General features: G+C 47.8%; 10 protein-coding genes across 10 annotated transcripts; 3 read left to right on the top strand and 7 right to left on the bottom strand.

Annotated features, from left to right (window-relative positions):
• Positions 1–1154: 1154 nt before the first annotated feature.
• On the bottom strand, positions 1155–2863 carry N7446_005329 (arylsulfotransferase family protein; the record flags this gene model as incomplete). The annotated part of the gene is made up of 3 exons (XM_058514077.1): positions 1155–2128; positions 2185–2250; positions 2299–2863. The coding sequence occupies 3 exons, from the start codon at positions 2861–2863 to the stop codon at positions 1155–1157; spliced, it is 1605 nt and encodes a 534-aa protein (XP_058375406.1).
• A 318-nt stretch (positions 2864–3181) lies between these two features.
• Positions 3182–5138, top strand: N7446_005328 (MDR family MFS transporter; the record flags this gene model as incomplete). Its single annotated transcript, XM_058514076.1, has 6 exons — positions 3182–3308; positions 3358–3669; positions 3721–4244; positions 4300–4621; positions 4728–4870; positions 4947–5138. 6 exons carry the CDS (start codon positions 3182–3184, stop codon positions 5136–5138), a joined length of 1620 nt encoding a protein of 539 aa, XP_058375405.1.
• Positions 5139–5856: 718 nt separating this feature from the next.
• N7446_005327 (alpha-L-arabinofuranosidase A) lies at positions 5857–8163 on the bottom strand (the record flags this gene model as incomplete). Its single annotated transcript, XM_058514075.1, has 8 exons — positions 5857–6204; positions 6273–6380; positions 6430–6584; positions 6633–7052; positions 7106–7295; positions 7367–7483; positions 7538–7987; positions 8044–8163. 8 exons carry the CDS (start codon positions 8161–8163, stop codon positions 5857–5859), a joined length of 1908 nt encoding a protein of 635 aa, XP_058375404.1.
• Positions 8164–9707: 1544 nt separating this feature from the next.
• N7446_005326 (uncharacterized protein) lies at positions 9708–12199 on the bottom strand (the record flags this gene model as incomplete). Its single annotated transcript, XM_058514074.1, has 11 exons — positions 9708–9872; positions 9936–10152; positions 10206–10294; positions 10348–10710; positions 10764–10929; positions 10979–11039; positions 11088–11123; positions 11199–11289; positions 11360–11516; positions 11606–11844; positions 11894–12199. 11 exons carry the CDS (start codon positions 12197–12199, stop codon positions 9708–9710), a joined length of 1890 nt encoding a protein of 629 aa, XP_058375403.1.
• A 494-nt stretch (positions 12200–12693) lies between these two features.
• On the top strand, positions 12694–13060 carry N7446_005325 (uncharacterized protein; the record flags this gene model as incomplete). Its single annotated transcript, XM_058514073.1, has 4 exons — positions 12694–12819; positions 12873–12920; positions 12977–12987; positions 13042–13060. 4 exons carry the CDS (start codon positions 12694–12696, stop codon positions 13058–13060), a joined length of 204 nt encoding a protein of 67 aa, XP_058375402.1.
• A 627-nt stretch (positions 13061–13687) lies between these two features.
• On the top strand, positions 13688–14774 carry N7446_005324 (uncharacterized protein; the record flags this gene model as incomplete). Its single annotated transcript, XM_058514072.1, has 2 exons — positions 13688–14434; positions 14511–14774. 2 exons carry the CDS (start codon positions 13688–13690, stop codon positions 14772–14774), a joined length of 1011 nt encoding a protein of 336 aa, XP_058375401.1.
• Positions 14775–14811: 37 nt separating this feature from the next.
• Positions 14812–17714, bottom strand: N7446_005323 (protein kinase family protein; the record flags this gene model as incomplete). The annotated part of the gene is given in 4 exon segments (XM_058514071.1): positions 14812–15264; positions 15326–15724; positions 15781–17257; positions 17269–17714. The coding sequence occupies 4 exon segments, from the start codon at positions 17712–17714 to the stop codon at positions 14812–14814; spliced, it is 2775 nt and encodes a 924-aa protein (XP_058375400.1).
• A 639-nt stretch (positions 17715–18353) lies between these two features.
• On the bottom strand, positions 18354–20348 carry N7446_005322 (uncharacterized protein; the record flags this gene model as incomplete). The annotated part of the gene is made up of 4 exons (XM_058514070.1): positions 18354–19285; positions 19352–19694; positions 19754–20024; positions 20092–20348. The coding sequence occupies 4 exons, from the start codon at positions 20346–20348 to the stop codon at positions 18354–18356; spliced, it is 1803 nt and encodes a 600-aa protein (XP_058375399.1).
• Positions 20349–21762: 1414 nt separating this feature from the next.
• Positions 21763–25213, bottom strand: N7446_005321 (uncharacterized protein; the record flags this gene model as incomplete). Its single annotated transcript, XM_058514069.1, has 4 exons — positions 21763–22108; positions 22185–24259; positions 24312–24346; positions 24403–25213. The coding sequence occupies 4 exons, from the start codon at positions 25211–25213 to the stop codon at positions 21763–21765; spliced, it is 3267 nt and encodes a 1088-aa protein (XP_058375398.1).
• Positions 25214–26188: 975 nt separating this feature from the next.
• Positions 26189–26815, bottom strand: N7446_005320 (uncharacterized protein; the record flags this gene model as incomplete). Its single annotated transcript, XM_058514068.1, has 4 exons — positions 26189–26295; positions 26356–26447; positions 26511–26582; positions 26772–26815. The coding sequence occupies 4 exons, from the start codon at positions 26813–26815 to the stop codon at positions 26189–26191; spliced, it is 315 nt and encodes a 104-aa protein (XP_058375397.1).
• Between the last annotated feature and the right edge of the window lie 292 nt (positions 26816–27107).

Here is a 27107-nt window from a genome sequence, read left to right as displayed (position 1 = left end):
ACGGTGGCTATAGTATGTACGACAATATTAGTGGAATAATTATTACTGGATCAATTTGGAGATACGGAAACGGCCCCATGTAGAATGAGATCGCCAGCGCGCAGTACGTAATTGACCATGACATCGACACCCTCCGAATATGTATTGATCACTACAATTATCTATACAGAGAACCACAGTTGTGCAGGAGCTGATATTGGCAAGCTAAATGTGATAGCCGAGCACGGTATGCCGGAGTATGAGGAGATTCTTGATGCTCGATTGGGCAGAGAGGTGGCTTGCCTTATTATATCGGGATTCCAAGCGTTTTTATCGCATTATTGCATACCTTGTCTTCTCGTCTGCAGTGGAACTCCGATTTGACATTGAACCGCTTATTGCCCAAAGTTAATCCAGACGGCATATCTGCAGCTGCTCAACTTGACCAATCGTTTCTACTTGAACTAATTTGTTAAGTGCATGATCCATTATGGGGGAATACATATAGAAAGGAGTTTGGCGTTTGCTTTGGTTTATTTTAGAAAATATATTGTCATTTCTTTAGTGAATATTTCAGACAACTTTATGTTTGCATAACAAGAAGCAAATACAGTAGTCACAGTAAACTTAGGGCATCACTAAAAGGACCCCCATTCTGATCATTCGGGCCCTACCTACGTTCACTAAACTGGATTAGGTCCGAACGGTCGGAATGGGGTTCCTTTAGTAACGCCCTAAACTTAACAGAGATTTAACGTAATGGCGTCAACAATAACTAACTTTATGGTTGCGTAATTGAAGAGAGCAGTTTAATTTTCGTATTCAATGTTTATGTACTGGTACTTCGTCATTTTAATACCCAAACGTTTATACCACTGAGGTACTGATCAAGATACGTGCTTCCTAGTTCTTCTCCATACTATTACATATGGCTTGTTACAGTAGACAAAGTGCCGATACTTCGTTTTATCAGCGGTCAAGTTGGCAGACACAAGTGAATTACACAGTTTGAGATGTACCCCTCTTATGTGACGGCTATACAAGTCAGTCGAGAAGTAGTCCAGCTTAAGACATGGTTCTGGAAAATGAAGAATGTGTATTCTACCTTCTCCCAAACTACTTGTGCGCTACCACGAACTCCATTCTCTACAACCACCCTACCACATCATACTCAACTAAGCCTGCAAAACTAACTGTCTCCAAGAACCACGATCCTCTGTATTCACATCGAGGGTGCTGTCATGGGGAGGAAGGACAGCATCCTGAATATGAGCAACTTGAGTGGTAGTCAGGACGCGACCACGAGCAGAGACAGCTTCAGCCGCCCAGGTCTGGTACGAGTGGCCGCTGAACAGGAATGAAGTCTCGAAGCCATCACGCTTCGCCTCGCCCAAAAATGACCGCGACCCATATCGGTCGGTGATTGCATAGAACCGCCAGACTGCAGTCTCGGTGTCGCCGTTCCAGGAGACATAGACTGCAGTTCCTGACGCAGTTTTTTCAGCAATAATAGCCGGCTCTTCGGTTGGGAGGCCAGTCCAGTTGTATCGGAACGCTCGATAGTTTTGGACGCCCTCGCCCAAGAGTCCGGAGTCCATGTAAGCGTGGAAGATGGGTGTACCATCGGCACGGAATTCAGTCATGGCGCCCTCAGAGCCCCAGTTCACCAGTGCGTTGCCGTTGGGAAGAAGCTGGGTGCTTCCCTGGGATTTGGCCAGGAGTCCATCGGGAGGCTGGAAGGCCTGTACAATCTCCGCGGTCCAGGTAGCAGTATTGACGGAGATGACCTTACCCTGCGAGAAAGGATGGGTGTGGACTTCTTTGCCGCGGTGGTTTTCAGTTCCGTGGGCAGAGTTGTCGAAGAGGGAGATGATTTCTTCATTATCGCCCTGCTCCACAAACCGTGCGTGATGCTGGAAGCAAAAGTTGACGTTAGGACCGAGTCCAAAGTCGGATCGCAGACCACCCAGTCGCCAGATGATCTCGCCGGTGGTACCGTTGACCTTGTGCACGGCACAGGCATCGCGAGCAGAGATCAAGTAGTTGCCTTCGGCATCCTTGTCCACGGAGTTGATATGGAAGTAGTCCCATGCGTCTGAGGAGTTGTAGCCTGCACCCGCTTGTCCAGGGTTAAGAGGAAGAACAGCCTCTATGTAATATTAGTTGAGTTTACTGTGGGTAACTTATTCTAAGTGACCAACTTACCATCAGGGGTGACATGCTCAAGACTAGACCACTCGAAGAGCAATTCTCCAGTCTCAATGTCCAATTCTGCGGAAAGTTAGTACTGATGATCTACACGCTCGACTGGTAACATACCCTGGAAGATTGCATTGACAATCCACTGTTGTTCGGGACTACCACCCCAGCGTGACAGATCTGTTGGGACAGGCTGATAAACCTGAAGCAACGCGGTCTTCTCATCGACGATATGGAACTCATGCTTGTCCATCAGCTTGTGGTTACCAGCACGCAGTTCCCTAATGGTCTCATAATGCTGATTCAGAATAGTGGCGTGGCCATGACCATGACCATAAGCCGGGTTATGGTCACCTTCAAAGCTGAACAACACATCCTGGCCCTTCCACTTCGCCTTTTGGAAGTTGGCCGCCCAGATGGAGAAGTAGGTATAGCCCGACCATACGAGTTCCCCATCATCCCGGAAGATATAGGGAGCTTCCTGGCGGGGACCGTGAAACTGAGGCTCGGACCACTGACCCGGGAAAGGTGCGACGAAGAGGTAGCCTTTCTCGACATCCTTTGCAGCCGGGATGGTGATGTTCAGACGAGGTGGTGCCAGGTCTGTTCGAGACTTGAATTGCCAGTCGGCAGCGACGATTGTCATCAGCGCTGCAGTACAGGCGACGGGTTCAAGGAGTTTCATGATGAGTACTGGCTCGATCAGTTTCTATGCCTGTCATTGTGTTCATGATTGGGTACATTAACCTTAGATGGGTATTCTGCACTGGAGTCCTTGACTTGTACGGAGTATGTAGTAAAGAAGAGAGAACAGGGGGATGAAGTGCCCTAAATAACTAACCTCGTCCCCAGTTGATGCGAGAATCACCTCGGATGTCGTGCTCGGCAGACGTTCCACCTGCCTAATCGAGTGCCCGCTTCAATTTCTTGGCAATTCATCTTTTCTCAACTTCAATTCTGTCGCAAAATTGGACTTGACGTTTGATATACCCTCACAGTCACAATGGTACAGAACGGAGCCTCAGTTCCGTATACTCAAGATGAACCCATCCACGAAGAGCAGCCATTGCTGCGATCGAACCCTGTTCCGACTTGGACCCCGCCGCCAGGCTTTTTATTGATACAGATCGGTAAGTTGATGTAATTCAGCGGGAATGAGCAAGCTGTTAACAATACTAGCAATCATGGCCAATGTCTTTCTCGGAGGCTTTGATGGCACTATCACTGCCTCGACCTATGCCGTGATCAGCTCCGAATTCAACGCTGCAAACACCGCATCGTGGCTAACGACTTCTTACCTGATCACGAGCACTGCATTCCAGCCTTTGTACGGTCGCTTCTCCGATCTACTCGGTCGCCGATCGTGCTTTTTCACTGCGACGATCACCTTCATGGTTGGTTGTCTCGGGTGTGCGATAGCTCGGGATGTGATATTTCTGAACCTAATGCGCGCCTTGACGGGCATTGGAGGTGGAGGATTGATGACTATGGGTAAGTTACTCCCTGTCGAGGAAATTTCCAATCACTGACAAGGTAATCTAGCAACAATCATCAATTCCGATCTCATTCCCTTCCGTCAACGCGGCATGTACCAAGCAATCCAGAATGTCTCTTACGGCTTTGGAGCCATCTGTGGTGCTTCTTTTGGTGGTTCTATCGTGGACTCGATTGGATGGCGTTGGTGTTTCCTCCTACAGGTCCCAGTGTCCTTGTTCGCCTTGGTCATGGGCTATAAAGTCTTGAAGTTCCCAGCTCGTCCTACTGACACTTCCCCGGATGGACGAATGCAAGGCATCTGGCACCAAATCGATTTCTTGGGAGCCTGTCTGCTCATTTTGGCTCTCTCGGCCCAACTGGTTGGACTGAGTCTGGGTGGAAACATTCTACCCTGGAGCGATGTCTGGGTGATTCTCCCATTGGTTGCAAGTTTGATATTGCTGGTCGCATTCATTATGGTTGAAGCCACAACCTCTGCCGTGCCTTTGATCCCATTGAAGATGCTTCGAGGAACCCTTCCTGTTTCCACACAGATTGCGAACGTCTGTGTGGGAATGGCAGCATATGCTGTGCGTACACATATCTTATCTACCTCACGAACCTTGCAGCTGACCAAGTTTACAGTACCTCTTTACTCTCCCGCTCATGTTCCAAGTGATTCTCCTGGACTCGCCCAGTAAAGCTGGTGCCCGACTCGTCATTCCTTGTCTTGCTACGCCATTGGGTGGTCTCATCTCAGGGGTCGTCATGTCTCGCTGGGGCAAGCTCGCATACCTCGTACGCACCGGCGCGGCCTTGATGTTCATCGGTAACCTTCTGGTGATGCTCCTACGCTTCAATGACGCAAGCTGGAAGTACTTTGCATATGTCATTCCCGCCAATCTGGGACAGGGTATAGTTTATCCGGGAATCCTGTTCACATTCCTTGCAGCGTTTGACCACTCCGGTAAGTTAATCATTGTGTCTTTTGCAACCATATGTCAATTAGCTTTTCCGCCACCTGCAGGTGAGCCACATTCCAAACGACCGCTGCTAAGCCCATTCCTATATAGATCATGCTGTCTCCGCATCAACCGTCTACCTCATACGCTCTCTCGGAACCGTTTGGGGCGTCGCAGCGACCTCCACAATTATGCAGAATACACTGAACTCAGGCCTCGGGGAGGCCTTGAGTGGAATACCAGACAAATGGAAAGTAACATCTCCTCCGCGATGTGTTCTAATGGTCCCTTGAACAGGCCTTGCTGATCGGTATATTCGCCCTTATTTAGGTAATTGATGAGATCCGCCACTCCGTATCGGCCATCTACGACCTTCCGCCAGATGTGCAGATGGCTGCCCGACTGGTCTATTACCGCGGCATTCGACTGTCATTCGCGGCGTCGGCAGCATTCGGCCTTGTTGCGACTATCGCAGCCCTATTTACCCGAGGAAAGGGACTTGAACGGGCAGGTTCAAAGTGAGGCGATTAGTTTCTCGCGCCGAAAGAACCCCGCAAAGACGTGGTGTGGTGTACATGGTGAGATGACCCGATGTTGGACTTAGATTTGTGGAAGCGAAGAAGACTTAAAGAACACTTGAAGATTAAAATATCCGAGAACGGTTTAAATAGAAATTGAGAAATTGAGAATTAATAGATCCATCGACATTTTGCCAGTTCTTCCGCTTTACCACTTGAGTTACCCCTTTTCCATCAACATGCCAAGTTCTGAGATTTCGCATCGGGCAGTCCTGGTAGCTCTCAAAGCCACAAGCACAATGTCAAATGAAATCTCTGCAATCAGTGTACACCAGCACGCACAGTAAATTCGATCTATAGTCGAGCAATAAGCAGAGGCTTCAATCCGAATGCCCGACCGCTCGAACTCCATGATTCCTATTCGCCTGTTGTCTTTCAGCAATCTGACCGTGGAAACCGGCATAGCAAGTCGAGTCCACCTCGAGAGCGTCAACAATAGATTGACATTTTTCCTTTAAAGCGACCTCTTGCTGATGTAACTCCCCTATTGGGTTTTCCAACTGTTCCACGGGCTGAAATGCCCAAAGCTGAACCACAAGTAAAGTGCCAAAATGGGAAGTTAAAAATCAATGTATTCGATAACGAGCTATCCATATAAATAGCTTTATACCACCATATGCAGTCCAAAATGGCTATACAATATATTCAAAACCAAACACTCACTACTTAGTGCTAAGAACCGCAACACTCAAATTAGGCAAGCTGAAACTAAACTCGCCCTTCTTGCCAGCCTTAATGGTAGTAGTCTTGCTCTTAACAATGTTTGAGCCACCAACCTCGTTCATGGAAAAGGCGTCGGGCGCAGTCAAGATGGTCAGGTCGGCGTTAGTACCCCGGCCGATACCGTCGAAAGTCAGGGATACGGGAACGTTGGCGGTGCTGTTGTACACGGCTGCCTTAAAGATGTGCGAGTTTGTCTTGTTATTAAGACCGGTTGCATAGTATAGAGGACCGAAGGCGTCGGGAGATGTTGCTGGGAGGGTGTTTGTCATGGTGTTGTGGTTGAATAGCTATATCCGACATTCGGTTAGTATATGAGAGTTCGCCTTGAATGTAAGTGTTGGTTGGAGTAACATACGCTATACACATGGAAACTGGTTGAACGGGCTGTCTCGTCGGGGTTGGAGTTGAACGAGAGGATTGTTGGGGACCACTGGTAGCTATCCAAGTTCATCAAGAAGGGTGCCTGTTTTGAGGTTAGATCGAGTATACGAGACTTGATTTGGGCTACTCACGTATGTAGTTCCAATGACCTTGTCTGCGTTACGCTCAGCGCCCAGGAGGAAGACTGCTTCGGCAACCGTGCCAATCCACCAGGGATACAGAGAGAAGTGGGTGTTACCCCAGTCGATGCCGACGCCGTTGTTAGGCTCGGTGGCAGCAATCTCACCTGGATAATTATCAGTTTACATCCCTATAATTGCATGGAGTAACTCACCAAGAAGGATAGGATGCTCAGGACTGTGACTATCAAACATATCGAACTTGGTAATAAAGTTATCGGGGATATCATACAAGTGGTAATCACCACCCGCAGTTCCAGGAATAGTCATATCAATAGTGGAAGCAAGAACCTGAATCTCAGGATACTTCTCGGTAATAGCCTTATAGAATGCTGGGAACCGGTATGACTTGTACGAGCTCAAGCCATTGTTGAGGTTATCCTCGTTACCAACCTCGACATACCGGATCGTCCAAGGATCAGGGTGTCCAATCTTAGCGCGCAGAGCACCGTACTTAGTATCCACAGAGCCAGTCAAGAACTCGATCTCGTTAAGTGCATCTTGCACGTAGAAATCGAGGTCGGCCTCGGGGACGAGATCACCGTTCAGGGCAAGCCCACCCCAAACCGCAAGGACTATAGTCCTCGTCAGGTAAGTAAATCAGATTATGGTAGATGGATTGACTCACTGGGCTCCATTCCAAGGTCATCACACCATTCCATATACTCAACCAGGCCCATTCCGCCGGTTTCACCGTACTGCCAGGTGGTTGCACGGCCAGGTCTGTCCTTGAGGGGTCCAATAGTCTCATTCCACTTCCAGCGGCCATCGATGGTGTCACCCTCCAGGTTGTTACCTCCCGGGAAACGAAGGAATTTCTATCAAATATATCAGTATACCGTGTGTGGCTATTTCAAAGTGCAATCTTTTGTAAACATTGTTCACTTACGGGACCTAGATCAGCCATGGCTTGCATCAACTCTTTCCGCATGCCATTGGGACGGTCGTTCCATGTGGGTGGGAATAAACTGATCAGATTGAAATCAAGGGAGCCGCTTGATGCTTTCTGTGAAGTATTAGCTGGGACACTTGTACGCGCAATTATAAGCCTGAATCTCACCGAACCATCAAATGTCAGCGAGAAAGTGTTGTTTGAGCTTGAAGCCTTCTTCGATGGAGTCAGAGTGAAGGAATGCTGCACCCATTCGTTTGCAACACTCTTCGAGGTCACCTTGGTGCTCGCTAGAACCTTGCCACTGGCGGATTGAAGGGCAGCAGTGAAAGAGCCCTTATACGAGCCCTTCACGTAGAATGACCCGGTATACTTCTGAGGGCGAACGTCAATCCCCCAAAAGCCCGCGTTGGTCAAACCAGCTGTTCCAGTGCCCTTGACATTGACCGAAGTTGGCAAGGCAGTTGACAATGGATCGGTAAGGTTCTTCAGAGACAGCGAAGAGCCCCCAACAGCAGTCCAGGCATCAAGTGAAGAAGGAAACTTGTGACTCCCTTGGAAAGCCCGGTTGCGAATTAATTCGGCGTAAAGCCCTCCTTCTCCACAGTGATTAATTTCCTAAAACAGGGATTAGATTCAATTACAGCGCATTGAAGGGGTGCTAATGTATGTACCTCTTCCATAGCACCATATTGCAGGCCGCTTGTAGCATTGCCACCAGACTTCGCTACTGAAATGGTGACTGCTGCACCATACGATGCCAGAAGAGGCAGAAGAAGGTATTGACCCAGCATAATGCCGTATATAGTCAACTAGCTCTCTCAATCCTTCAATTCTATACTGAATGCAAAATGAATGCCGCAAGCCGAGTTCCTGGGAGATTTATATACAGGCAAATGAAACGCCCAGCAAGGAGTGCATCGCCGGCTAAATGTGTTTCTCCTCATCTATCCCGATCTCTCCGAAATAAGATCTGAGGGGTTAAGCTTATGATGATCGACTAATTCTAGAGGACAATACTAGCCGACGGCAGGAGAAGTACCGAGCCTCCAGTCCCCTTTAGGTAAATCTCCATGAGGAGTGCATGGACTAGCAGTTCACCCCTGCAGGCGGACTAGACAGACAATGCGTGGGGAAACATCGGCAGAACTAATGGCATGTCCCCTGCATGGAGCCATGCGACGACGTTGCACCTGCATGTTGACAAGAGAGCACCGAGGCTCACGCTGCAAGTAAAGCCACAAAGCCTCTTCGTCCTGATTTGGGAGATCGTGCCGTCTTCAAGGGGCACATATTTCTTGGCCGCCTTTTGAGGGGTAGTGGTCAACGCCATGGAGCGGAATGTGGGTTGTGATTGATGGGTAAATCGACGCGCCTTTCTCCGCATCTTCATGCAGAATCTCCACTTCCCGTGGCTTGTGTCATTAATATATCCTCAGGAAACCGGAAAACATGTTATTTGGGGAAGAGGTTGAAAATAGAAGGGGAAAGCTGCCCGCGCCAAGTATAACAACGGGTTTGGGTGTGGCGATGCTATGTCCACGGGTATTGGGAAGGCTTCGAGCTGTGTAACAGCAACATGCCGGATGAAAAGGGTAGAATCTCCCAAGAATGAAGGATGCTAGTTAAGAATCAAGGGTTTGAATGTAATGAGTCGGTGTAATTTAATCCAGGCAGATCGCCAGATGTGCTGGAAGAACATGAGATGCATGCACGACAAGATGGCGTCTGTGAGAAAGCAAAACAACCCAGCCCAATGGTACGTCATGTAGCCAAAGAATGAACGATTTTCAACAACCATCCGGCGGTCGTCTAGTTGGTTTATGGCGTCAGACTGTAATTGACCATTGTAATCTGAATGTCGCCGGTTCGACTCCGGCCCACCGGAATTTTTTTGCTTTTCTTTTTTTACCCCTCCCCATCCCTACACTTGATTTACATACAGCTTTCTCAATTCTTTTTTTTTTTTTTTTTTTTTTTTTAATCTCAAAACAAGTCTCCTTGTACAGTCGTCTCTCTAATAAAGCGTAGTTATATGTGATTAAATTGGTTTTTTCTTATGCTGACTTTGTTGTCTGTGTTGTGGCCTTGATTCTCAGGCCGTCAATATGAAACCAACCGTAAGACTTCTTGGAATCCGGAAAGAGTCAAGGTATCGTATTATGGTCAAGATCTGGTGATTAGGCTTGGTTAAGTGAGAATTGACAGGGAATAGCGGATTGCTAAGACGGACTCCTAGTCCCAAACGAAAAACCGGGAATATATATTTTATTTGTCGTAGAAGACAAACTAACGTTAGATGATGCATGTGCTACAATAACAGCAGAAAAAATATCATCTAACCTTCCGAAATATCCTCTGTAGAATCCGTCACACCCAAGCGGATATCATGCAGATGTCTGAATATCTCGGCAACTCTTTTAGGTTGTGAAAGATCGACGAAAGACCACGGAGCCGACCGAAAAATCTTCAACAGAATCCAAATGCCAATGAAGACAATGACCTGCAAGTGTTTGACAATTAGCACCCCGTATATGCTTCACTAAAATAGCCATATATCACTTACAGTTAGGTATGAGGCAAGGAAAGGTAAAAGGTGGAAGCCGTTCCACAATGCAGCTCCATTAGCCACCAACAAAACAAATATACATCCAAACAGTGCTAGATATGCAAGCAGTGGCTGTCCATAACTGCGGTACGGGTAGTCGGAATAATTTTTTACACTCCAGCGCTGAACCAGAGCGATGTTTTCACGCTCAAGATATTCCCGATGTTGATAGATGCTAAAATGAAATTTATGTCAGTATTGATCGCCCATGATGGTGGTCAGACTTACCACCGATAAAAGCGAATAAATGCTAGACATTCGCAAGCCCAAACGTGCAAAACACTTACAGATGCCATTTCACTTAGCACTTCAACAAACTGGTCCCAGGTTAACGTTGGGCTGTGATTAGACAGGGCTGTGATAGCAATACCGTATTGACAGAGGACCGAGCGCTTTTAGTTCCGCGAATGAGCTGCAGAAAAGGAACCCACCAGAACGCAACTGCAGAGAATATCATAGCCCGTAAAGGTACCTGACGACCGTCCGTTGTCCCAAACGAAGCAAGGACACGTAAGTACCACCGCCGGCCTTCACCACCTTCCAACCGACTGGTTAAACCAAACAATGTTCGTGAGGCGACGTATAGATTAGTGGCTGCGCAGGAAAGACAGGTAAATACCAAAAAGGCGTTGAAAGTGTCATCCAGCCCGGGAATGTTGGAAGCAAAAGCAATCACAACAAAGGCAGCACGACTTGGAGATTTGTCATCTTTGTTTAGATCCGGGGAAGCCAGCTAAGTCGAGGAAGATGAGGATGGTTCCACGCAATATCCAATGTCCCGAGAACCCCACTGAGGCAATATGCAACTGTCGCGAATACTGGAATGTAGATAGCAGAAAACTTGAACGGGTTACCTCCGCCCTTGGAATGATTTGGTGACTTTGCTTCAAGCACAGATGAGGAAACGACTTCAACTCCTACATATGCAAACGTTGCAATCGATATGCTCATGCTAGGGTAATTAGTCATGTTGTAAGTCAAAGCTTTTTGAAATCACCCACAGCAGGGAAATGACCCAGTTATCGGCTGCATCTCTATCGAAGTCGGTAGGTGAGCCCCAATCTATCACTTTTAGCTGCATTCATATACCATTTCGAGATATCGACTTACTCTCAGCGCCATAGTGGAGACTCTCTTTCGAACCCGCTATTCGAATTTAGTACACAACTTTGAGCGATCAAAGTCATTCGGAAATTATGGTAAGAGTGTGTTCCTACTTACCCCCGATGTTAATCGCGATGAGGGCAATGATAATGAAAATAAGAAAGAATATTTTCAAACTTCCTGTAGCAACCTCTAGCCATCCATATATCTTAAGACTTGTCAGTACTCATTTCAGACATCCAAAAAAAAGGGGTGGGGGAAGTGACGATTAAGCCTACCTGAATACGCATTGTATTAAGGAGAACCAATAGGAGTGGGATCAAGAAGTATATGACCACGCCTTGGATAGTTCGACTGTCGTTAATACCGCGCCAGAAATTGAATTCCGCGGCCGAAGTTGCCACTAACGTAGAGAACGACATTGAGTATGTGAACCTATGAGATTTATCAGCGCCTCACTCAGTTAACTGTCGGATATCGCTTTGTTAAAGAATCAAACTTAGTTATCTTGGGGACACACGAACCAGTAAGTGATACCGACAGTAATACCCAGCTCTTCGTCAACGAACTGGCTCACATATACCGATAGTGCGCCAGGTATTGGCCAAATGCACAACATTTCAGTAATGCATTGCATGACGGCCCATGATAGCAATCCAACAACGAGGAAAGCTACAAGCACTGCCAAAGGGCCACCTAGTTCAAGTATTTGACCGCCACGCCAGTAAAGTCCTGTTCCGAGCGTTGCATTGACTGTGATCATCTGGTTTTGATGAGTGTGGCGCATTATGATAGAGAGTTTTTATACGCACAAATAAATGTATCCCTTTCAATGTCCTCTGGACACTTCTTTCTCCACTGGGAGTCACAGGGAGACGAGTTTCTTCGCGATAGTCAAAGATATGAGTAGACTCGGAGTCTGCGAGACGCGGTTGAGTCGCATTGGCAGAGTTCCCTGAATTGGTTGGAGCATTTTGCTGTTCAGATGGTGCTGGGAGGTATCCTTCTGTCTGGTCACTTGTAGAGGGTGTCAATAATATGGCCGATCTTGCTGATCTGTTCACCAAATCAGAAAGCCAATCTGGTTGCCATTCCGAAGGTTCGACTGCCTCTGACATGTCGAGGATTGAGGTTGAAATTTCCCTATCTATCACAACCTAATAAATCTACGGTTCGGGATTGCACATGGTAGACAGCCAATGAACCAGGTATTATGAGCCGCATTTCATGCATAAGTAGCGAACTCGGCGACCAGGTGAAAGCCGAATGCTATGCCTCATCTCTTCGTATCGAGACCCCCCTCATCTTCACCCGGGCGACTCGGACGCACAACAACCCTGTGGAATCACACGACAGCGGAAAAGAATCTCCATATTTGGAATAGTCACCCATTAAATGGGTATAGTCTCGACTCAGAGATAAGCGATAGACAGAGATTCGCCATAAAACATGCAGGGGCCCTCGTGCCAAAGGAACCTGGGTAAAGATCGGCTTCGTGACGTGGCGGAGTGAGATAAACCACGTTTCAGCCGCAGATCCTGGCGACTTATGAGGCCCGCAGATCTTACCGCCACGAGAGAGACCGGGAGAAAACCGATCATCCTAAAAAGAAATGCCAGACAGGCCTCTCGCTGACAACGAACGTCGTCAAACAGTTGATCGCCGTTACTTGAACGGAGAAAGTCTCCAGGCTTGCCTCGAACAACTTTTTCCGGGGCAGACCGATTTCAGGATTCGGGTATTTCGCTTGGAACCCCATTTTATCGGGCACAAGGCTGAATAATAGAGCAGTTGCAAGATGAAATATGGTCATTCATTGCCCCAAGACTGGTGGAGACGGTGAGAATGAACCCCCGGAGAAATGTCGAGGCCCGTAGCTGATGGCAAGTTTATAGGCTGAGTTCGAGTAAGGGATATTCTGGTTGGACACTCATGAGCAATACTGACAATTTGTGACTAGGGCATATGAAGACACTTAGCCTGGGGGCTGTGGCGAATGGAATACGAAGTACGGTATATTTAAATGCATGAATTTGAGGCGCAGTTCGAATGCAGGGGGAAGGGGACAGTGTCATGCTGCGCGCCTAGCTTTGAATACTATAATAATCGAGAGACTGCTTGCAGTTGATTTAATTGAGAAAAATCTAACTATATTATCACGATGCCATCTGTTGATTACTACAGCGTTAGGAAACCGGTTCATCCCGTAGAACTTTACGACATCGGACTAGATGCGGCATTGTCAACAGCACACTGCGGTCGAAGTTCGAAGTTTTTCACAGCAGAGGACCTTAAAACATACTTCCAGAGTGACGAGAGTAATTCTCACAAATTTCGCTTGATGTTTGTCAGCCCAGAATCGTGTTGATTATTACTGACATTTGATAGATCGATCTGTCAACGGAACTCCCGGGGGCCATTAGAAGCTACAAAACCCATGCTCGATCTCATTGTTTCAAACCATGACATCGGTCCACTATTCTGGGAATTGGCTTCGTGCTTCTATTCTCGCAATCATCGCAGTGCAGATCTTGACGCGGTGTTTTGTACTCCATGTACCGAGATCTCTCTAGGTTCTATCACAGGTACTCACCCGGAACCCCAACATGGAAATTCGAATTGTTTGGCTAAAAGATATGATAGAAGTATCATACACAATTAAATACCCGGAGTACAAGGAAAAAGACGACAGATGGGTGATTCGACAGACTGGAGTCTATCACCGATACGACAGCACGACTTCGCAGAGTATATTTATGCTGCTCAGCCCGACTCCTCAATCAAAAGCTCATCTCGAAGCAGCAAAATGGCTGTCTATGTCTAGCTATCACTCGAAGATAGAAGCCGATCCCTTCTGGCTACACCGGCTGTTGTTCGCAGCATATTTCCCCTCATGGAGACAGTACATTACGACGATTGAGAACCGATTCTTGCCTGTTGCAAAGGACGCACTAGCAACTTTTATCGAAGAGCCTTTGGGACTGGGGCATGACACCCTGACTACGTTGAACAGCCTAGAAACTCGTTTCCGTCAAGTCCCAGCTATCCTTGCGTCGACGATGGACCTTCTCCAAGACCTATGTGCACTTATTAGCTCGAAGTCAGAGACTGAAGAAACGAAATATGGCATTAAATGTCTCAAAAACCAGGCTCGATACTGCAAGATCTATTCTCAATCCGCAACGTATCTGCAGCAACGAGCACAGAGTGTCGCCAAGCTGCTATCTGACACCTTGTTGATGCGGGATCAGCTTTTGGCACAGGAGCAAAACAAAAATATTATCGAATTGAACGAATCAGCCGTGTTTATCACCAGGCTGACTTTGCTTTATCTTCCTACGTCATTCATTGCAGTGAGTTTCTCCCCAGAATTTAAACTCGATTCCATTCCACTGCAACATCACAGTTTACTAACAGCCATCCAAATAGACATTTTTTGGAATGAACTTCTTCGACTTGGATACAGAGAATAGCCGTATAGTTGGCACATCTATGATATGGATTTTCTTTCTCTCCTCATTCGGTCTTACAGCAGTGACATATCTCCTTTACTACTGGCTAATGCGCCGTGACGGAGCGACGTTCCATCTACCAAAGCTACGCATGGTCCCAGCTTGGAAAGTGCAAGATCTCAAGAGACAGCTTAAAATCGGAACAAAGGAAGTCAAAGAGTTTCATGAGGGTGAGGCCTAAATGTTGCTGGGTCTATACCTGACGTTCGGCTCATCGTTCAGCCTGAGCTGGGCCCACTCAGACGGACTTTGTATATACCACATTCATTGGCATCAAGAAGAGCGGCAAGAAGGAGGTGGCTTCCATCGTGATCAAAGACAATCCTCGCAGTGAACTCGCTATGATGAGAAAGGTTCGGGAGCGTGGCAATTTCCTTCACAGAAATATCGGTAGCTTCTTCCTGTGGCATAGTGACCTCGAGCAAAAGCATCTTATGAACTCCCACTTGTCTCCCCACTGCAAACATGACCTCATCAATCTGTCCCGTAATCAACTTGATCACCCGATAATTTTTGATACTCGTCTGGATGGTAGGGGTAGCTTTGTCCGGCTCCGTGAGACTCTGGATATGCAGCTGTTTCTCCCGAGTGACAATCGCGCAGATTTCAGGACGTTGAGAGAACGGGGCAAGTGTAGTAAAAAGGCCAACAGTACTGCTACTTTCAATGCCCTAATGCCTCCGTTAGCACAGAAAAAAAGGGCTGCTCATTGGACAGAGAAGTGAGACTTACTCGCGGCTCAATAACTAGAGGATACATGTGCTTCGTCGCGAGGCATGCATGAAGGACGGGAATCTCATGTTTATGGGTCTGGATGGTGCGTTGTGGCCGGAAGACAATGTAGATATCATTCTCCCCTGAGAATGAAAGTTGAATAACGTCCGACGCTGGCCACTTCAGTTTCCTTCCTAGTTTCCACTCGTGTGGGGATTTGACAGTGCCAATGTATAATGAGCCTGGGTTGTCGTCTTTATCTTTGTCACGCACAATGCATGCCATCGTCTTACCTCCAGGCGAAATAGCCACCTCTTTTATTTCAGGTAGCGGAATCGAAACGGGGCGATAATGGTTGAGATTGATAGTCGGCTTTTTATTCGTTCGTCGATCACGTCGGAGATCAAAAACAAAGCACTTGTGACCAACAAAATTTAGTAAATAGTTCACATGGGATGGAGCTGAGTTCTAACCTGGAAATTATTTCCCGACAAGGAAGCTATCAAATAACTACTTGTCAAGCTAATGCTTTTCCAAAAACGCCGAGGTTCGCCAGTCGTATTTAAAGAAAACTCTGCAACCGGATGTAGTTCGTCATCCTCTGTGCGCCTAAAGGACTGGGTGTAGAGCGAAATCTTGAAATCAGTCCAAAATGCGATAATAGACCCATCCGGAGAGATTTCACAGTCTTTGAACGCTTCCTTAGGGTTGAAGAACCACATGTCAGCCCGCTTGGAAGCAGCCTTTTTCTTATTGCCCATTGGCGCACTTATGCGTATGTTCTGTAGCAGTGTGCGAAAGTCGTGTTGTTCAGCGCTTGGACGCTCCCTCGGTGTGTTATCCAACTCGCTGTATGCTCGATGGGTTTTGTTCAGTTGCTTTTCCAAGTCTTCCGCAGGACATCGGTTTTGCTGATCCAGAAGAAGAACATTTCGCTCGAGATAATTCAATATTGACCTCAAAGCTTGTCCCTCTTCTGGGCTTTGCTGGTTCGCTTTCTTGATTAAAAGGTCATGCCATAGTTTGATCTCTGGATGAACCTTTGGACGTCCGAAGGCTGTGTTTGCGACAAAAAAACGATCATAGCTATTTGCGTTGTGATGTTGGGTCCTCCTGTCTTGATACGTGGACACTCCAGTTCTGCCCTCCGCCAAGTATGTAAATAGAACACTGGTGATACAGCCCAGGGACCAGACGTCGCTGGCAGCCTTCATACTTCTGCTTGGGAGAAGAGATTCAGGTGCCAGGTATGTACCCACTAGTCGCCTGTTATAGGTCCCAGCGAGAGATGGGACCACGGGTCTCTCAAGAAACCAACTTGTGAGGGTTCTCTCGCGCCTTTCGACCTCATTATCATCCTGGTACCTGACACGAGACATGCCGAAATCACTAATCTTCCAGATATAGTGTGGCTTCCCATGAGAATCAACCTTGTCTAGAAAAATCAAAATGTTATCTGGTTTTAGGTCCATATGGTAACAGACTAGCTTTCCACCCCGAGGCATATCCATGCCCTTATGGAGGAATTTCAAGCCCCCGGCGACCCCTGCAGCAGCGAGAATCATATCTGTTCTTTCAGTCGCACTTGGTCTTGGCCGTGTATCGTTTTTCATGTGAGCCCTGAGATCCGAAATGGCGAGGGGCATGAAAATGCTGTATCCGGTCGAGCCGATTTCAAGGCTCCCATAAATTTCGACAATGTTCGCACAGGTCTGCTTACAAGATAAAATCTGCTGCATGACCTCGAGCTCAATGTCTTCATTGGATCGGAAGTCTTTGCGCGCGATATCAACAGGGTTCGAATTTGCTGATCCCAGCTTACGAGTGTAGAAGTGGCCCTTGGCGATCTTCACTCGATACACCGTGCCAAACGCTCCTTCTCCCCGAAGCTCCTGCTCCAAATATGGAAGACATTCGCGCTCCAAGCTCTCAATCCGGTCCTTTTCTTTGCTGCAAATCACAACTGGACAAAAGCATGCCTGCGCTGACAGAATTTGTCTGGCGTGACTGGATCCCCAAAAATCGATGTAAGGGCTTCGCGCTCTGCTGGCAGGGCGCCAAAATCTTTGGACCTCTCCTTAGGAGCTAACAGCTTCAGGGTGAATGTTCGAGCGGCCTCTATTGTACACGAGGTGAAGATAAGAATGGCCAGAAAGGTGTAAAGCCCCCTTTCCTTCATCCTCTTGACCAAATTATCCAGTCCAAGGTTGAGGTCTTTTGTTTCGATTTGAGGCAACTGAAGACTGCGAAAGAAAGAGTATAGAATGTCTGGGTTCAGCACCTCTTCGGCGGTTCCGATCGGAGCAAACCGAGCAACTCGAGTCCCGTCTTTGTAGCAATTCTCCAGCTTTCCCATGATCTGCGCATAAATGTGGTCACATAGTTCGGCGTATTGATCTGATGCCATTGCGGAGCGAATGTTGAGGGTGTGATATGTCGAGAGCTTGGACAAGCATAACACAATATCTCTAGTCAATAAATTATCTGAAGCCCCGCACCGGGCAAACGTGTTTAGCTAAAGGGTCAAAGTGCGCTAGACATAGCCCGCAAGCCGGGCAAAAGAAAAAGCAAAACCAACAGGGGCTGATAGTCACCCAGGTGTTTTGCCCGGGTTTTCTGCCCAGGTGCAGTTGGCAAACCCCTTTTCCACCAAGTGCCTGCCACGTTTCACCCAATAACACCATGATCCTTTTTTATCGTGGAAAGAAGAGGGACAAATGGGAGGAATCGCCTCAGATTCCAGGCACCAACTGTAGAAAAATTGCAAATGATGAGAGGAAGCAAGGCTCGCGAAAAAAAGATCAATTCCGGTATATATTATTAGTATGGAGGTTCCTTCTTTATCAGACCGGACAAGAGCAGAGATTGACATATATAAAGTGGAGTGACAACAAATGGACCACACGAAGGATGAAGCAACTGATAGCGATCAGAACCAACGGCCGCCACTGAGACCCTCGAAGGAATTACGCTGAATAGAGAGCCCATTTCACATTATGCGGATATGTATACCTGAGGGACACAGCCTGTCCCCTTCTTGGGCTTTTTAGAAGACGACACCCTTGACTTGGGGCTTCTTTTTGAGATCAATGTCTCTTATCATAATAGTCCAAGCAATGGCCAGAGCCATGATACCCAGGCCAGTGGCAAGCAACCGCACCTCAGTGTATGCGTACGCGTTCTGAATAGCTGTTCTTGTCGCGCTTCCAACTGGATAGCCGATCTGCGTGTTGAGGTCCTCGTAGATCATATCCAAGTTGGACAGAGCTGATTCAGGAAGGTAGCGGATGAGCGCTTTCTCGAAGGTGTTGGTCCAGATAGCCGTGCAGATAGTGTAACCGGCGGAGTCACCAATCGTGCCAACGACATTGAGCAAGGCCAGAGCTGCGGCGACGTGTTGGTGATCCACGGCGGCCAGAATAGCGAGCTGCTCAACGATAATGAAAATTGAACCACCAATAGAGATGAAGATCTGACACATAACCTGATACCCGACCGACATGTTAGGCTTGCGGAAGTAGATCATCAACCCCTGCGACAAAAGGTACAGAGGAACGGAAATGTAGAGCAGCCACTTGAAGCGGCCAGTCTTGCGGATGATGAAACCGACAATGAGGAGGAGTACTCCGGAGACAACATCGAAGGTGTTACTGATGTAGCCAGCCTGGGCAACAGTCACGTTGTTGACGACCTGCAAGAAAGAAGTGAAATAGTTGTACCAGCAGTAGTAAGAGATCTGGTAAGTTGCATCCAAGAGACAGGCGCCGAGGACCGTCCGGTCGAGCAAGAACTCCATAGGGAGCAGCGGCACGGGAGCCACTTTCCATTCGTAACAGCCAAAGATGAAGAGCATGCAGAATCCGACAACAAGCATAGCAATGATGTAGCCGGAGGCCCAGCCGTTAGGAGCCTCACTGGCAATATCGAAGGGAACCTCGAACAGAACGAGACCGATGGTGAACATGGCAACACCAGGCACTGGTCAAGGTCAGAATTAGTTAATTTAACAATGTGGCTAATAGCCGAGGAGGCAGGAATACCTACGATCGAACTGCATCGTCCAGTACCAGATATTCTGCAAGAAGGTGCGGCCGCTGGGCTGTCTAAGAACATGACCCTGCTCGACAGCTTTGTTCAAGTTGCTCTGGAGCATGTAGTACAATGGCGCCGCAACGATAGGGAAAACAATGGCCCAGCAGCCAATGCCCCAACGCCAGCTAACTTGGTAGAGGAACTCGTCGGCAACCTTGGGCCCAGCAAAGGCAGTGATAATATAGGGCGACGAGGTGAAAGCGAATGCCAGACCTCGGTTCTTCAAGGTAGAGGAATCGGCCGTAATGACATCGATGGAATACTCCATTCCACTGAAACCAAGCTGATAGAAGATCTGCGTCGATAGTCAGTATCGTAAAATCTTCGCGGCGAGTCTCTTGTCGGTAATCTTACATATCCAACACAGTAGATGGCAAAGCTGTTACACGAGGCGAACAGGATCAAGCCAAGAGTAGCGCAGACGGTCATCAGAAGGAAACCCTGGGCACGACCCCAGGTATCCATGAGCTTTCCGACAGGCAGGTAACAAGCCGCAGTGAAAGCATCAGCTAGAGCCATGGGCACACCAGACAAGGAGTGAGCCTGGAAAGAGCTGGAAATGTACGGGCTCAAGCTGTAGAACACTGTGGACTGGAAGGCATTGACAAAGTAGAGGAACCAGATACTATGGAAATTACCTGTTAGATCTTGCCGTTTGGTCGGCTGGCAAACAAAAGTTAAAAGGAACATACTTGATAAAGACACAAATCAGGGTGGTCTTAGACCAGGTCATGGTAATGGCCTCGACATTGCGGACACCATGCTGAAGGCCAGCGGCAGGCTGCTCCGGCTCTTGAGCCGTAGCCTCAACAGTAGGCTCTCTCTTGGCTTCCTCGAAGGTAGCCCCCTCGGTAGTTTCGACCGAAGAGCTAGGCGCAGTATCAGTATTGTCGGCGCCCAAGCGGCGCATGACCGCTCGGCCCCTTTTGATCAAGGGACGAAGACCCATAATGAAATAAAGACAGTGATAGTCAAGAGACCGGGACGTGGGAATCCAGATATTTTATAGAAAACTATTGTTTACCCGAGATCGGCCGTCGGCCAGAACTACGCGCTCTGACACGCAGACAAAACTGGGTCTTTGCGTGGCCAAGAGTTTTAATTTGGTAAAAGCATTTCGCACGAGTCCACAAAGGCAGGCTAAGACGTTGGCTCTGGTCTTAAAGTCTCCACTAGCAACGAGGAAGATCTAATCAGATGTCGCGGTGATCTTATCTAGCGAGCCCTAACCCGCAATTAGCAAGCGTGGCCCACACCAAGCTTCGGAGTGGCTGCAAGAAGCTTCGCTTGGCCTTTTTGGGCCGAGAAATTAGTTGTGGGCCATTCCACGGGCAGTTTCCTGTTCTCTGCTTCGCTTGCGCAACTTTCAACACCCAAGTTTATCAGAGTTTATCAGATCTTTCCTCTTTGGGGCTTCGGGCACAACCGAGACAAATCTGATCTCAACTTTGATCAGCTCGGATCAACGGGCTAAAAGCATGGCTATTCTTCTTGATATTGGAGAGGAATCCCCTGTAATATTCTGATATATTTGAACCAAGCCATTACTAAGAGCCAGTGCACCACAAGATCGCCACAAGCCGAAGCCCCTTACTGTATGAATCATATACCCAATAGAGTAAAGTGTGCGACGCAGGAATTGTTGGGCACGTACCCTCCGGTAGTCTACTAACCAATTTTTGTCTGTTCCGATAGCCACAGTGGAGTCTCGGTCTTACAGCGGCAGGCTCGCTGCGCTCGAATAATCATGAGACCGGGAATGCCGACAGATCTAGTGTGAGGTACTTGAAAAATATGTGCTAATCATAGGACCGCATAGTGTTGGTTTTGAGGTAATTGATATTAATATGTTCGAACCTGTGGTTCCATCCTGCGGTTGTCGCTGATGGTCGCGATCTGGATCGTGTCCGCTTCACACTGCTTCTCATTTGGAAATCTTATCCGTGAAGCCTCTTCGTGGAACCTTCGAAATAACATGGGCATGCTTCACTTTGAGGTCAAGAGCAGAGTTTGATTGGATGACTCGCCGTGGCTCTCCGCCACCCGTATAGCTCATGTAGTTATATAAAGCAGGGCTCCGACAACATTGAATTCGAGGCTTAAGAATTGCTTAGCTCTACACCAATCAGAACCTCACTTAACATTTGTAAAGCCACGTTATGGCTGATAGTTATGTGTAGGCTGTTTTCCTACTTTTGTAACTGTGACCGAGTTCCGTCGCATGTTGTTGACTGCATGGACCGTTCGGATCTTCGTCCTTTGTCTGAATATTGAAAGGCTTTAGAGACCACAATAGGATCGCGACTTGTATACTTGTAATTATCAGGGACACCAAGTGCTAATTAGCAACAGGAGAAACATACTCAGCCGAAAATATGTGCTAGAATGCTAATGCCCCCACCAAAACAGAATTGCGGTTGTGGAACATTGGACATGTAATAAGGGAATTCAAACAAGTCGGAACTTTTATCAGCCGACCCTTGGTCATTGCACAGTTTGTCTGGCACAGTTTGTACTCCATCCAACCCACCAGGAAGAGCCAGGACAGCTTTTTTAATTATCTGAATAGCTGTGTCATCAGTCACTGGCCTCCGGGGGCAATAAAGACCACCGTAAAGCTTGACTCGATGATGGAGTCTTCGGGTGGCTATGATTCTTCTTGGCTTTCGGGCATGAGCCACGCGATCAAAAACGCGCTGATGAAGAGGCCTGAGAAGAACGTGTTAGCCTATGTGAGCACCGCTAAGTTGATTAGTCAAATATAATAGGATAACATGGTACTAACTTGAGCGACGTGTACCACTGTACTTGTTGGTACGCCGCCCGGACCTTTGGATCATCCGGGGCATAATTTCGCTCAGACTCTTGAGCTACCTCTAAGGACAAAGCAGCAGCATCCGCATCCTTGCCCTGGCTGCCAAGTATTCCTATCAAATAGTTCATAGTTTGAAGGGTTCTCTGATGGGCGCGACCTAGGACCTTCTCTACCTTTTCCAGTGATTGAATGCAGAGCCTTTCGGCCTCCGCATAGCGCCCTTGTAAGACATATATCGACACCAGAGACTCTTCACTGCTCGCGGTATCTGGACTATCGATTCCAGTAGCCTTTTTGTTGAGCAAATAATGGATATTACCCAATTCAGACGCATTGGCCAAGCGGCCTTGTTGTATGTATATGCGAACCAGGACACCAATTGTTGTCAAACTATGATAGGACTCCACACCCTTCTTTCTGATGAAGCCCTTGATTGCTGCAACAGCAAGCCACTCCGCAACTGGTAGGTTTGACAGACTGAAATGTATCGAAGCGAGGGTGCACAAAGTGATAGCAACATCTGAATGGTCTGGACCCACCAACTTAAGCTGTGCTTGCAAGACACGCGTTGCCAGATGTTCTGCTTCACGCGGACGACCTTGAAGGGAGAAAATAATGGCCAAATTATGGTCAACGGATAGCGTTACCAGGCTTTCAGGCCTTGAATGCCTACCGTACTCTTGTTGAAGCTGCAGCATCAAAGATTCAGCCTCCTCAAGCCGGCTGTCGAAAATCAAACAACGTGAAACTTTAAACATCAAGATATATGACGCTTTTGAGATATATCGGCTTGATTTTAGCTGCAGGAGCCGAAGGATGTGGGGCAGATACTCCTGCCATAGAATGCGGTTTTTCGACTCAGGGCTTGGAAACTTTTGGCTTGTCTCCATGATTGCATAGTTCACCCACTGTTTCCAGTCATTAGTTGACCGCATACAATTCCGCATAGCAAGTTGCACAAGACGATGCAAATCCAGACAGTGACCCCCTGGTCTCGGACGAACAAAGCTGTATGCACAAAGAATTCCAATTGCCTTTTCTTGTTCCAGGGAGTTTGCAGATGGGAGCAGGGATATTGGAATAGCACGACAGTCCAGGCAGGCCATGAAAGAGAGATATCGAGCAGCCAGTGGGTTCCGATTTTCAATTTGGCAGAATGAGGTAAGCCAAGTGGCTGCAACGGGGTTCCGGCTGCTTTTGTATCGGCCATTGTCTTCAAATTCCTCACTGAAAAGGTCGATAACATCCTGCTCTTGTCCATCAAGAAGAGCTATGTATCGTACAAGGTCGGTCGAATTTTGGTTGATGAAAGCTGCTGCTTGTACAATAGCCAATGGTAGGTAGGTCAGACGCTTGAGCAACTGGCACATGGTCTTTCCATCATTTATAAGATCTTGGTTTATCAAGAGTTTTTTCAGCATACAAGTAGCCTCTTGCTCATCCATTTCCGGGATATGAAGAACATCCTGGGAAGCGAAGTATTGAGCAGCTTGAACAGTTCGCGTCGTGAAGAAAATGCTGCCCAGCGGGCTCTTAGGGAGAAAGTCACGCAATGAAATCTGAACGCTTGAAGAAGTGGATTTCTCGGTCCATTCCTCAATGTCATCGGCATTGTCGAAAATCAGAAGCCAGCGGCCGTTAGTCCTTTGACTGAGATGATCGCAAATGAGCGGAAACACATCGTTCTCTTTACACTCAACTGGCATGATACGTAGGCTTTCAGCAACCTTGGTAAAAGCCTGTCGAATACTATCAAATCTCATTGCTGGGATCCAAAACACTGAGCAGTCTGGGTATTCGTCTCGTGTTTGGTAAGCGAGCTCTATGGCAATCTGGGATTTTCCCACGCCCCCAAGACCAAAAATCGCCATTTCATGTTGACAATGGTCTCGGAAAAGAACTTCTTTCACTTTCACCATAACATCTCGATCCACGTAGGATAGATTCCTATCGAAAGGTACAAGCCAGGAAGGCGGCCTCCGTAGTTGAATTGCAATTTGGGATCTGTCAAAATCATGCTGAAGCTTGATGCGCATTGCGCGTTCCTTTCCAGTGTAAGCTAGCTGCCAATAAAACTATTATTCGCATAGAACTCACCTGGATAATGGCTTCAAACTTGATGTTTGTTTTACCTAAAAGGAACCAAACGTTAACACGACGAGTACCTTGACATTTAGGCTGAAATTACCCTCTTTTCTTGCCAGATTTGTCACACATTCACGAATCTGAGACTGTTGATTCTCATGGAGAAGATAGTCTTGAGTTGCTGTCTCGATCAAGGGCCGTTTGTGATACTCGGTCATGCGAACACCCTCCAATCCGTGTTCGACACTAAAACGAAAACACCGCCCCCCTTCGCATTCGTTTCGCCATCGAGCCATGAACCGACGCTTTGTGCTGACGGGCTCTATGGCCATTCTGACGAGCGTTTTGGAGATGAACTTGAAAATATTATCATTCATCCCTTGCTGGCCAGTGTGCCCAGTACCAACAGAAAGTAAGCACTTCACCAAATCTTTCAAGTTTCGACTTGAGGGACACCAGATATCGCAGGCTTCCTCTTCGACTTCCTCCACGGGGTTGTTGGCACCGAATGCACCATCGATAAACTGGCGATCTCCAATTAAGACTGGGTCGAAGAATTTTGTTGCCGCCGAGGTTGCTAACGCTGCCTCGCAGATCGTAGGCGAAGGCGTGTTCTCCTCGGACGAATTGTAGCTTCGCAATCGCTGTACCTCCATGGTGTCTTTTGCTGTCGCACAAACAAAGACCCTACACGGACGGACTTTGCCGTCGTTCAGCAAATCATTGGGAGACAGACCACATCGCGAAACAACATCCTCAACCGCCGATCTCAGTTTCCGGGAATCATATTGGGATTTCACATTTCCCGACCAGTCGACAGGCAGACTATTCGCCTTTTCGCTGAAGACCAGCTTCATCAAGCGACGGTAGGCTTCGATACAGTCGTCGACCTCCATCTCCAAACGTCCGAGCATAATCGCAATGAGCCTTTTAAACACGTGGTCAGCAAAGTTTCACCATAACTTCCATGATATGCCTCGTACCCGCCTGTACTTGTACCACCTATCATATCAAACAAGTCGCATGGTTTAAGGGGCTCGCCCTGTCTCTCCGAGTTTATCAATGTCATGATATATTTGAGAATGTATAAACTCGACAGTCCCCGAACACCCCCACCATCGAGAGATAGGAGGCACAATCCATCACGATCAATCGGGCTCACACCTCGATGTTGATGGAGCATCTGTGTAACTCTTTCGCTTCGGCGAAAGTCTCCTTGCTTTGATATGGGGGGAATTAATGTAGCACAGCAACATAAGATACATTTTGGGGAATATCAGGTTCAAATACGGACACACAGCCCCAGATATGCAACCGCTGAGGTGTTTCAAGGGCTCGGCGCTAAGACATTGTGGTGGCTAATGATTGCATATACTATGGACCCCACATCCCTCCTTGAACTGGCGTCCGGCAATTTAAATTCATCCAAGCTATTTGTTCTTCTTCATTTACTCAATGTGACATGCGGTGGTGGTCATTATAGAAGGTGAACAGCTATGGAAAGAAATGTTTAGTACCATGAACATTGAAAAAAGCGTATCAAAGGTGCAGTCTTCAGAAACGATGTGTTAGCCTGAACACCGGTCCGCTTTGATTCGAGTTTCAAGCAGTAAACTTGTGAATAAATGCCAAATAAAAGTATCATTCAAAGAGCTGAGTAGAAGCTAGATAACTTCGAAAAAAAAGACCTCTGCTACCAACGGAAGTTCAAAGAAACAAAAGAATGCCGCGCAAGATTATGGTTCTCGGACGCTATCTGGGGATCAGGTCCTTTGACGTATGAACATCGAGATATGTGTAGGAGGTAAAGCAAAAGACTGCAAGTGTCGTTCCTGAGACGCTCATGGGCGCGTTCGGAGTGCCAAACGCCACAACGGGGAAAAGAGTAGTCAAATTCGTTGATCGTGAAATTTAGCACATCTCGCAGCACTCAATGCAGTCAGCACAGCACTCGCAGCCCTCTTCGCAGACAAAGCAACAGCACAGGGTGGCCAGACTGGAAAAAAAATACCATGTTAGTAGCTTTTTCATTGATCACAACTGGATGAACACTTACCACCATCCAAGGCAGCCACCACCGCCAGACTTCTTCTCCTGGGGAGGAGGAGCCTGCTGCTGCTGGTACATGGGCTGCTGCTGCTGGTATTCCTGGAATAGTTAGCATGACAAGAACCCTGAACAGTGCGATTTAGTTGCAGGATAGGAACATACCTGGGGGGTGGGTAGTAGCCCTGAGGGGGAGGAGGGCCCTGTTGGTAGTAGCCGCCCTGCGGAGGCCCGTAACTATATTGTCCGAATCAGAACAAATTCCATCGTGTTGCACTAGATGCCAGACCAGGGTGGACTAGGTCACAACATCGGCAGTCCCAAAGCGTTCCGAAGTCGGCTGGCCGTGACCACCGCATCCAGTCCCATTGGGACTCCAAGCGACCGGTAGATTGGAGGGTATATGCAATCGAGACATGGACTTACGCCTGCGGGGGAGGACCGGGAGGGTAACCTTGCTGGTAGGACATTTTGACGCTAGAAGTTTTCTAGAACAAGGGCAAAACAAATCAGCGATGCGATCACAACCAACACGCGAGGGATAGACTGCGCCTCGAGGCGATTAAGGAGGGCCCTGAGAGGATATACGACAGCCACCGCGGTAAAAACCACATACCTGGGTCTGTTAAGGAACGAAGATTGGCTGAGGATGGGAGTCTGTGAAAGACACCGAGATGAGCGAATGGGATGGATGAAAGAAGGGCGAAGGGCGAAGGGAGATGAGAAGAGAAGTGAGAGAGGATCAGAAGAGGAGAAGACTCA

This window comes from Penicillium canescens, assembly GCF_028828765.1.
Source record: "Penicillium canescens strain IBT 15451 chromosome Unknown utg000003l_segment0_segment0, whole genome shotgun sequence".
NCBI classification, from domain to species: Eukaryota; Fungi; Ascomycota; class Eurotiomycetes; order Eurotiales; family Aspergillaceae; genus Penicillium; species Penicillium canescens.
Note: the sequence above shows the minus strand (reverse complement) of the source record. Positions and strands in the feature narration are given on the sequence as shown.